This window comes from Branchiostoma floridae, chromosome 5 (genome assembly GCF_000003815.2).
Source record: "Branchiostoma floridae strain S238N-H82 chromosome 5, Bfl_VNyyK, whole genome shotgun sequence".
Classification (NCBI taxonomy): Eukaryota; Metazoa; Chordata; class Leptocardii; order Amphioxiformes; family Branchiostomatidae; genus Branchiostoma; species Branchiostoma floridae.
This window is the reverse complement of record NC_049983.1, coordinates 4,439,620-4,451,831: the sequence shown is the minus strand read 5'-3', so window position 1 is coordinate 4,451,831 and position 12,212 is coordinate 4,439,620. Positions and strand designations below refer to the sequence as shown.

Genomic DNA, 12,212 nt, shown 5'->3' with positions numbered 1-12,212 from the left:
GGGGCGGAGTGTGATGGGGATGCTGAGGAGACACAAGACTGCGACTCGGGAGTTTCCTGTCCAGGTTTCACACAATTCTATTGTTGTATTTGTATTTAAGGTGTTATCTTTGAATTGTTTAAGGTATCAATGGAAAAGCAAAAGCCTTATACACCATGCTTAAGCCATTTCGAATCAAATAATCATTTTGTAGTTTTTTTTTTGGATGAAACCTTTCAAATCTGCATGAAAACAGTGAAAACATAGTCATGCTATTTATAACATTTATGTGCCATTTAGGTGGCCCTCTTTAAAGTAAGCCCTTGATAAGAAAAATCAGTCTTTTTCCTGTAGTAGTCGTCTTGAAAAGCTTTATCTTTAGTTTGTTTGTTCCAGACTAACTTTTTCACTGTTCTCCATGTAGTCGATGGCGGCTGGTCTGACTGGAGCCCATGGTCTGCCTGCAGCGTGACGTGTGGAGTCGGTACGCAGACTCGGGACCGAAGCTGCACCAATCCGGCACCAGCTAACGGCGGGGCGGAGTGTGATGGAGATACTGAGGAGACACAAGGGTGTGACACGGAAGTTTCCTGTCCAGGTAACTTTAAAGCCCCTGGTAAAACTACATGTATATAAAGACCAGATAATGTAAACTATGGCCTTCAGTATGCTACAGGCACCCGTGTACTTCGCATCAGTCGTGGCCTGTCTGAGAAAGTTTACCAAGTACAAGTTACTCTTAAAATCATGTTTGAAATCTAGAGAAAACAGATAAGAAATTGAGTGTGATGGAGATGCTGAGGAGACACAAGAGTGCGACTCCGGAGTGTCCTGTGCGAGTAAGCAACTACAATAATGTCGCCGTTGCAAGTTGAGATTCGCTTTGTTTAAGGGACTGTGGCTCTGAAGCTTGATGAAATGACTAACTTGAACAAAGATGAAGGCCATTATTTAGTGTTAAGTTTTTGAGACGGGTACGCCTATAGTCTTATGTAAAGTTACTGCCTGACTCAGGATGAAAGTTATGAGATCAAATTGCCTCTTTCTACCTGTGTTGTGCTTTATTTCCAACTTAAGCGAGTCTTTTTTGGTGAAATAGAGTATATAACCAATAAATGTCACACATAATAAATGGCTAAACATCTTTCGCGAGCTCCCCGGATGATGATGCTATGTTGTGGATAGCTTACAAGAACTTTCTCTTCCCAGTCGCATTTCAACACCAGTACCAAATAGCGAAAGAAACACTGCGCGCCTCAATCAGCATTCTAAATACCTTTTGCATTATTTTCAATGAAGTCTGCTTGAAAACATCTGAATTGATTTAGCAATAATTCTTAGCAATATTAAGTCCCTCCCCTTTTCCCCTGTTTGGTCCTTATGTATACACATTTGACGTGTCTGAAGTAGTTCTTTAAACGATGCATCTACAGATTGTTTCAGACTACCTGAAATCCTTTTTGTATGTATAGTTGATGGCGGCTGGTCTGACTGGAGCCCATGGTCTGCCTGCAGCGTGACGTGTGGAGTCGGTACGCAGACTCGGGACCGAAGCTGCACCAATCCGGCACCAGTTAACGGCGGGGCGGAGTGTGATGGAGATGCTGAGGAGACACAAGACTGCGACTCGGGAGTTTCCTGTCCAGGTTTCACACAATTCTATTGTTGTATTTGTATTTAAGGTGTTATCTTTGAATTGTTTAAGGTATCAATGGAAAAGCAAAAGCCTTGTACACCATGCTTATGCCATTACGAATCAAATAATCATTTTGTTAGTTTGTTAGTTTGGATGAAACCTTGCAAATCTGCATGAAAACAGTGAAAACATAGTCATGCTATTTATAATATTTATGTACCATTTTAGCTGGCCCTCTTTAAAGTAAGCCCTTGATAAGAAAAATCAGAATTTTTCCTGTAGTAGTCGTCTTGAAAAGCTTTATCTTTAGTTTGTTTGTTCCAGACTAACTTTTTCACTGTTCTCCATGTAGTCGATGGCGGCTGGTCTGACTGGAGCCCATGGTCTGCCTGCAGCGTGACGTGTGGAGTCGGTACGCAGACTCGGGACCGAAGCTGCACCAATCCGGCACCAGCTAACGGCGGGGCGGAGTGTGATGGAGATACTCAGGAGACACGGGAGTGCGACTCCGGAGTGTCCTGTGCGAGTAAGCAACTACAATAATGTCGCCGTTGCAAGTTGAGATTCGCTTTGTTTAAGGGACTGTGGCTCTAAAGCTTGATGAAATGACTAACTTGAACAAAGATGAAGGCCATTATTTAGTGTTAAGTTTTTGAGACGCCTATAGTCTTATGTAAAATTACTGCCTGACTCAGGATGAAACTTATGTGATCAACTTGCCTCGTTTTACTTGTATTGCTTATTTCCAACTTAAGCAAGTCTTTTTTGGTCATAACTAGAGCATATAACCAATAAATGCCACACATTATAAATGGCTAAACATCTTTCGGGACTCCCCCTGATGATGATGCTATGTTGCGGTTAACTTCAGAGAAATTTCTCTCCTGACGTAGCTACAACCGAGTACTCGTCGACAGTGGCTACAACTGTTCTCACAACGTCGACTACATCGATTGTGACTACCGACATGCAGATACTGAGTGAGTTCCTTTCACATTTGAGCAGCGTTAGAAATTATCTATATGGCTTTTATAATTGTCCTACTGGCCAATGAAAACTGAAGGAATGGGGCTAAATGGACAACAGAGAAGTCATCAGAAAGAAAGCAAAAGAATATCATCACACCAAGACATCTTTTGGGTGCTCCCTAGGTGACAATGTTATATGCTGTTTAAGTAAATTTTCTTGTCGCATTTCAACACCAGTGTCAATGTTTCAGTTCACGGCATGTGGTCCACGTGGATGGCATGGTCCACATGCAGCCAGTCCTGCGGCGGTGGCACACAGGTCCGGCAGAGGCAGTGCAACAATCCGGCCCCATCATCTGGGGGAAATCCCTGTGTGGGTAGCCAGGACCAGTCCCGACAGTGTTCTACATGGGCATGTCCGGGTATGCTGCTTGTGTTTGTTTGTTTGTTTGTTTGTTTGTTTATTTTCAAACGCCTGGGTGGCCTATTCAGTTTGGATAAACTGGTTTTCAAAAATAGGGCCCAGTTTCACATATACATCAAGTTTCACATATACATACAAGGAGATAAAAAAACAAATTACGGAGAAAATAAGTAGACATACACATCGGAACATATAAGTACAACTGAAACATGAAAGACAGATAAATCAAAATCATAAGCCATATATCCGATGCAGGTCAACAGTTTGGGAGGTCAGAGGTCACTACTGATAATGGTGTTTCATTGCTGATTTAAATGAATTTAGGCTTGGAACTTGTTTAATATCAGCTGGTAGTGAGTTAAAGTGTGTTATTTACATATGAAAAATACGATGTGATTCCGTCCACAGTCTGTTTCAAACAGTTAATCAATAGGTCGGTCACGGCTTCTGTACGCCTTAGATGTCTAAACAATGATAATTTTGTTGAGGGAATTTTTTTTTCTCACAACTGCAGACTGTGGGGGAACGTGTGTAGTTGGGACGAGGGACCCGGTAACCTGTGAGTGTGGCTGTCAAACTCACGTCCTGACGGCTACAGTGCGGAACACGAAGAACGCTCCTCTACAGGGGGCCACCATCCACTACGCAGATAGACCCTACATCACCCTTGGCACCACGGACGCTACAGGTACAGCAAGAGTTAGTGGAGTGTGCGCCAGCCAGGTGGACATGCTCATAAGAAAAGATGGATACTCGTCGACAGTGGCGACAACTGTTCCCATAACGTCGACAACATCCACGATGACTGCAAACATGGAGATACTGAGTGAGTTCCTTTAACACTTAAGTAGCGTTAGAAATAGTCTTGATGAGTAATTATGATTGTCCTATTGGTCAAGGGCACCTAAAGTCATTTAGTTCAGATGAAAAATGAAGAAATAATGCTAAATGGACAAGCGAGAAATCACACAATTCTTAAATTGTTTTCTAGTCGCACCTATCATTACGCAACACCCTGAAAGTCGGTCTCGACTAGTGGGACAAGACGTGACCTTCTGCTGTGAAGCGCACGGTTCCCCAGAACCTGACGCAGAGGACTATGAGTGGTAAGGCAATTTTTATTAAAGGAGTTATTATCATATAGCCAGGCGCCGCCGACCAATCAGAAGGTCCCGTTCCACGTTGGCTATGACGCAGTAACAAATAGATTCCGACCAGGCCGGTGTGTATCGCTCTTCTGATTGGTCAGAATGAATCGACACCGGCACTTCGGCTTCGCTCACTCGGTGGTTTTATTCGGTGGTTATAGCAAAGGACCAGGCGTTATGACACCATATACACCTCGGGGCGAGTCATTAACCCTTAATTCAACCACGGGCTGAATAATCCTTACTATTTGAGAACACATTTGAATGGCATCTTCTCCTATTTCTTTCACGACAGACACCAAAGACGTTGTTGTCTGTCCAACAATGATCCCTTGATGTACCTACATGTACTGTATTGTCATCGTCATAACTATCTTCTAGCACATCTGCATTACATGCTCTGTTTTATCATCACATGACCAGAATTTGATAGAAAAAAGTAGTTATGTCTGTCTATATAGTCGGCATTTCTGCATTTCGCCAGTGTAGGCACGCGTGCCATGCTGTGCATACAAATAATATCAATTGCTCCATTTGCCGCGCAGGTTTCGCAATGGCGATATTCTGGACAAAAGCGTGTACGGATATTCCAACCAACTCACCCTGACCAACCTAGCTCTGAGTGACGCAGGGGAGTACAGATGCCGGGCTAACAGTGACGCCGGGGCCGGCTACTCAGAGTCAGCACTGCTACAAATTTATGGTGGGTCATACTCAATTTCTAGTACATGATAAGTGTATAAGTGTATGTGCATTCCATGTCCACATACGTAAAAATAATAACTTCTCAAGAGTGTGACACGAAAAATCCATTGGTCAAAGCGTTTCAAGAGAGCCAAAAATGACGTTTGTCTGGCTGTAGCTTGTTCACAAGATGAAAGTGTTTGCCATTCATGTTACCGCATTTTCATACCACCACTACAGCGAGTGCCACAGACTCCTACAATGCAGATCCATCTCCTGAGTACATCCAGCTTCCAGCAGACTGCGTCCAGCCAGACGGAACCAGACTTTACAATGTAGGCAAGTGTGACTACAAGCCATGTGTGGGTTCCAGCTACAACAGCGGCCAGTGTAATGATACAGTTAAGTACTGTAGTGCAGTTGGAACTCTCCAGGCTCAGGCTATCGATTGTGGTAGCTATACTATAAACATAATGGCCATTTCATCATGTGAATGTCTGGAATGTGGGGACCCTGTAACTTACGTTAGAGGGATACTGTTAGGGGGTCCAACAAATACACCAGTGGTTAATGCTGATATCCTGGTAAACGGTGTGCCCAGCGGCTTCACGACATTCTCGGGCACGTTTACACTAGAGGTACCACCAAACACAAAGCGTCTGGCCGTGACATTTAAAGATATTTACAAGGATTTTGTTGAGACGACAAAAATCCTTGACTTCGTCGAAGGTGAATCCGTCTACCACAGGGTTCACATTCGGGAAAGAGCAGAACCGATGGTTATGTCGTCAGAAATGACTAGTACAGTTGATCTTGGAACTGTTCCGGGTAAGGCCCCCATCGGCCAGCTAGAAATACCTGGCAACTCTTTCTACACAAAAGACGGTCAGCAATACAGTGGTACTGTGCAGGCATCTATAAGTTTCATAGACCCCAGAAACCTTTCTAACGTACAAGATATGCAGAGTGATTTCACTTTTGTAGATCAGGAAGGTCAGGAGCAGCAGCTCGAGACTTTCGGAATGTTTAGCCTTGACTTTGCGGATGGGTCAGGAAATGAGCTGGAAGTTGCGGGTACAGTAACCGTGTTCTTAAATGAAAACGAAGTGAACTTCGCTGCTGCAGAGCCGGGCCATGAGGTGAAACTTTGGTCTCTGAATCCCGAAACAGGTCGTTGGGAGGAAGAAAGTACGGTTACCCAAACCCCGATAGGCAAACGTAGGAAGCGTCAGCAAAGCTTTACATGGAACGGGAATATAAGGGTCACTCGACGTAATTATAACGTAGATTGGTGGATAAAAGCTGGTCAACGTTGTTACTCCAAGGTAAGGGTGTGTCAGGCTAGAAGTGCCCCAACAGCACAGGTCGATAATGTGAATGTGGAGTTTGTAGTTGTAAACACAGACTTAGATCAAGGTAACCAAAGATTCGCTCGTTTTTATAATGCCCGGACCAGTGCCAGTGGCACGGGGGGAGCATGTGTGGAAGGGTGGTGTCGGCCCGGTTCTGTGACCTATGTTTCTGCAACCCAGGGTACGACTCAGTACGATGCAGCGTCAGCACTCGACTTGGGATTTAGCCCTCCTGGCGGTTACACTAGGGGAAATAATAATAAGGCATTTAGTACAACCCTTACTCACGGAAATTCTGGGCCCTCCTACAGGAGCGAATCAACTTGCCGTAACGCCCCAATCTCAGACAATCATTATAAGTTTTACGGAGACGAAGTGTCAGGTTTAGTCGAGATCAACACCATTCCTTATAACCCCACCGACAACAGGCTGCGACCTAACTATCTGTCGTGGTATCCAACCGAAGACCCGGCTCAAAAGAAAAGTTGTTTCATGAAAGTAAGGGTAACTGGTGCAAATGAAAATTTGAGGGCCCGCGTTGTTAGTAAGGTAGGTACTCATGCCGCCAATCGAGGCACTGAGTATGGTCGACGAGAGGACGATGTAGTGCCTGCTGGGGCGGCGGTGAAAGGGACGTGCATTGAGTACAAGTGTACTGGTGACGTCTGGACAACAGGCCCGAATGGCCGGCCCTTCCGTGATCCCGCTGCCGACGTTGACTTTACCTCCGTAGAACTGGGTTTTCTGCGTGATGACGGCTCTCCTGCAAACTGTAATAGGGTGGCTGTTAATAACAATTTCGAAACGCTTGACACAATCACCACGCTTACAGTTAATACACTGTATGGTGCCCCTCCTCCGGATAACACTGACATGAGTCGCTTCCGTTTTTATGATTCCCAAAATGACCTTGGCCAAACGTTTGGAATCTATAAGGCCACCGGTCCAGGGGACACAAGTAAGCAAACTGCGTACCAACAGTGTCTGGCTGGGACAAGTTCTGGTCCTGGATCAACCACTCTTGCCCCAGACAACAACTGGTTTGTTCACTTTGACTGTGCTTAGGGCAAATGACAGAAAGTCAGACAATAATCCGAGCTGCAAAGCATTGCTTCTATATATCATTATCTTGTTTTCAAATGCAAAGTTATACTCACTAGAAGGCATTAAAAGTCTGTAGCTTAGTTCTTCTTTTGGATCCTGCTGCTCTACTATTGCACAATTTCAATAACTGGAGTTAATAGAAATTATACCTATACTCATTTAAAAGTTTATTATTTTGAATATCAATAGTGCATTTATAGGCTAAATCAAATAGCTTTATTGCCTTTCTAGGATTCCTCCTTGCTTCATTTAGCGAAAGGCAAAACTGCTTCTGCCTTTTCTGTAGATCTATAGATTCATGGAAAAAATGTCCAATTTGCTCTTATTTCACATGCCTATGGTCTGCAAGTATGTAGTAAGAGTGAAATGTTTCCCGCTGCTGCGACCTTGATTTTTTTTTACATGAGGCATATGGTGCTCATGTCACTTTCCTCTCCAAGACGGACAGGCTTACGGTTGTTTTTGTAATCATTATCTGTGGGTCATCGGAAGAACTAAGAAAACTATGGATGGATTGATTGCTATGATCTTGGTATTTGATCATATTAGGTCTTGACTAGTTTTTTTTCTAATGAGATTTTGCCCCCCCCCCCTTGACGGCTTTCCTTGGTACTGCAACAGAAAGTACGGTTTTCTGTCTGATGTTCTGGGGAAGCTATGTTTCGTATATACGATAGGTCTTGTACTCGGAGAAAGCTAGATAGTTTGGACATCAGTATAGCTGTAGCAGCTTTTATATCTGTACCAACAGGCCTGAGGTGTTTCAGTTGTAGATTTTTAAAAAGGAAAGGTTAAGCAAGGATGAAGTAATACACATAATTGGTGCCCTGTAGTTAACTATGATGAAAAGCCAACACAGTGGCTTGTAAATTATGCAAATTAGGATTAGATTTTCATATCCAATTGAGAAAATCCACACAGTGGAACCCATACCTTTCCCCATCTCTTGTGCGAAAGCTGCCCAATTTCAGGTCATAGGATGACTTTCACAGGATAACAGGATAACCCGAAGTACATTTGTATAACAACATGTAAAAATAGCCAAAAAATGAAGTGGTGTTTTGTAGGCGTATGCCATAGGCACCACCAAACCAAATTCCAAGCTATTGAGCGGAAATGCATGCACAGTGACCAGGGAGCCCTGAATTATGCAGTTTTGGTATCAATCGCAAAACGAACTAGAGTTCCACGAAACACATACTTTTGCCAAATAATCAAGCCTCATCATGGAGAGTGCTTTTATCATTGGTGAGAAGAATGCAAAGATCAAGCTCACAGATAGTTGATAAAAAATACATGTAGGCCCTCAAAGACAGACAATATTGTGAAAAAAAAGCAAATTTACTGGGATATATGGGAATATTTAAAGAAAAGAAACGATAAGAATTTTTTTCTCCATTTTCCCTTCATTTCCTCAAGAACATTTGTGTTACCTTGTGAATGCGAGGGATAAAAGAAGACCAGTGAATGTACATGTACCCTCCGGTCACACTCGACTAATAAAGAAGTGAGTTAACAAAAGTAAGGCTTTTGCTCAATTGCTTTTGTTGCTACGCACATAACCTGAGTGTTTTTATGAAACGTCAGGAAGTCCGGCCAGATGCTAAAAGTCAACCATTCATACTTGTATACTTTTGTGTTGGAAGAAAGGTTAGCATTGTACTATGACTATTACCAACACAGATGAGCTTCTTCGATCTCTTCGATTGACATCAGAGGAAAGAGAAATTTGTGGTATGAATGATACCATTGAGGCATTGCGGTATGGACACAACAGTAGCATTTTCTAAACCAACGCTACTTTGATCATGAGAATTGGTGACCGTTAGAATTTTCAAGTTGGGTTCCTATTTGCGAGATTTGTTAATAATGAAAATCAATGTTAATCAATTTTGAAGTTCAAATGATCATGAAATACGTGAAGCCTTTGTGCCATTACCTTTGTTATCAAAAATTACGATGTCGGCTCTATCAAAGAGGAAAAAATGAGAAAATGTACAGATTTCAAAATATTTCTTCAGCGTGCATTTCATAAAACAAAAGCTATAAATTTTGGATGTACCTTGACTTTAAACGAACAGCTTACATTTTGTTTAAACTTTAACTAAGGTCACTGGTATTATAGAGCAATCTCGATGCATTTTGTAACCAGTTGTGAACTGAATGCTTTACATGTAGATTAACGCTTATGTGTGGAGTTTACTTAACATTTTGTTAGAACGCTAATTACATGTTGTAGACGAATACAATTTGTAACCAGTAGCAAGCTGAACGCTTTTGATATAGATTAACGCTTATAATGGATTGTACTGTTGCTTGAAATGGATAGCAAACATTTGATCATAATTATAACTTTAACTCATTACAAGCACACTGGTGTTATAGAGGAATCAGTTTGTTAACATGTAGTTGTAACTGAATGGTTCATGTGGAGTCTGAGATGTGTGAAATGTACTTTACAAAGCCCAGAAAGTACAGCCATACGGTCACGATGAAACTGCTCCATTTACATTAGAGAAAAGTGAAATATGCAGCATTACCCAGGTGTTGTAGCGGAATCTGGATGCAATTTGCAACTAGGTGGAAACCAAATGCTTTAAATATAGATGATAAACGCACATAACAATATGTGGATGTACTTTAACTTTAAATCTAGTTGAACTTTAACTATAGCACATTGGTGCGGTATAGGAATTAATAAATTGTAGATTTACCTTTCCTTTACATGGATTACTAACATTTTTAATCATACAACAACGCTGGTGTTGTAGAGGGGTCTGGGTATAATTTGTAACCAATACCAAACTGACTCCTTTTCTGTATTACGCAATAAAACTGCATGAAGCTTGACTGCTTTTGTGTTTTGTACTAAATATTGTGATTTTTTTCCACATTATCACAGTTGTAATGTTAGCTATCCTGCATTATGACTATGAGTCATGTATGCACATGTGTGTTCATCACATCACCCTTGATTATGGGAGACTAACTACATCCTTAATCAACATTTTTGTTAATTTCTGCATCACCCCTACACAGTTCTCCCTCTCGATGCGTTCATTAGGGGTGGGTACCGGTACAGAAAATTAAGGTCCAGGTCCGGTTCCGGACCTGAACCTGATGCAGTATGATTCATACCAATGGTCCATTTTACTACAAAGAAATCTGTTTGGTGGAGTATTAAACCTACACTGGCGTTTAAAATCACAACAAGCTATCTGCACCTGTAGGATTGACTGTAAAACTTGGTAGCAATTACTATAAACTTTACTTCACTCGTTATTTTCTTCCATCTGCAAGTGCTAAAACGTGTGAATCCCTATTAAAATAATCTGTTTATTTTCTAATCGGTCCAACATCCGGTCCATCTAATTTTTTCAGGTCCGGTTTTTCTGGACCGGTCCAATAAGGAAAAACTGTTTTGTACCGGTACGCTGTACCGATACCCAGCCCTGGTTCATACTCTTCACACACACAAAGAAACACCAACACAAGTGTTAGGAAGGGCGCGAGTGTGTGGACACTGCATCGCGTCGAATTACCATTTATTATCACCAGACAAAGTTAATACAACAAAAGAATGACATAATTTCTTTGGGGGATGTTTTAACTTATCCACACAAAATGATGATTTCGTGTGCATTGTGTAGGGCTACATGTCTATTACTCTGCTGTTACTGTAAATGCAGAAATGTTCGCGGTGGTTTTATTTTTCCATTACAGTATGTGACTGCAGTGTATGCCGCTACCACGAACACTCCACTTTCCCGTGCTCAAAGAGGCGCCTCGACCATGTTAATCAGCCTCATTACTCACTTTGGGCACCTGCCTATGGCACTGGCTGCAAATACACCAGATAAATTTTATGATATCCATATTTGATGACAATGTTGAGAGAGAGTCAGCCAAAATTTGAGGCTACGACGCTCAAACATATCATTTTGGGGCCTTCCCTAGGGGCAAGATGAGGAGACAAATGCAACAGTAACAGAGTTTGACAGGCACTTGTTGTTGTCATTTTTGGACAGCCCCATGCAATAAAGCCCTGTCAGCAGGTCTCCAGGAATATATAGATTAGGTAGAGTTAGATAGATACAAAAATGTAGATAGGTGTACCTCTATGTACAAAGAGAGAGAGCTTCAAAGATTGTAGCCATTCTATAAAATCAAACCTTTGATAGAGGAATGCAAGGACAACACACACTTCGTTTCATCGAGGCACGAGAATCTTAGGTCAAACTCCTTGGGTCATCCATGGGTCATTATTAGCCCATACACTGACGAAAAACAAACATCAAATGAACCTCACAGTGGAAAAAAAGCAAGAGTCACAGAAACACACAATCATGATATAAAACACATTCAAATGAATGAAAACCCTGATCACATATATAGATCACATGAAAACGTCTTCAAAACAAATTCCCCAGGGAATACTCAGGTGATCTGACTACGCACGCCCGGAAAAAAAGTTCCACCCATTCCTGTGCGGCTTTTGGAATTTGGCATACCATTTTGATCCTTCCTTTCTACAACCACTACACACCTAGCAAATATCATCAAGATCCAACCACAAATTCTCGAGGTATGTTGTTAACAGACGAACACTCAAAAAATGTAAATTTTTGAATTTCACCTACCTTTCCACAACTCCTACATACCAAATATCATCAAGATCTATCCACAACTTCCTGAGTTATATGCTGTTGACCTACATACAGACCCAACAAGTCCTGATTTAACTGATTCCAGAACCTTCTGACATTCTGGCGAAGGCAAAAATCAAAGGTCTCTAAACACAGATGGAGTAGTGTCTACCAGATTCTGTGGAATGGTGGACTATTTGTAGAAATTGGACAAACAGAGTCAATAGTACGCTAGGGGAGTCAGACGGTCAGAAGAATCATTATTTGGCTG

The 12,212-nt window shown here is 42.0% G+C and overlaps 1 protein-coding gene across 1 annotated transcript; it reads left to right on the top strand.

The window, feature by feature from the left end:
• The first annotated feature begins 2,862 nt into the window (after window positions 1-2,862).
• On the top strand, window positions 2,863-7,641 carry LOC118415613 (cartilage intermediate layer protein 2-like). The gene is made up of 5 exons (XM_035820319.1): window positions 2,863-2,956; window positions 3,522-3,833; window positions 3,999-4,113; window positions 4,701-4,858; window positions 5,080-7,641. Exons 1-5 carry the CDS (start codon window positions 2,863-2,865, stop codon window positions 7,254-7,256), a joined length of 2,856 nt encoding a protein of 951 aa, XP_035676212.1. The 3' UTR covers window positions 7,257-7,641.
• The last annotated feature ends 4,571 nt before the right edge of the window (window positions 7,642-12,212 follow it).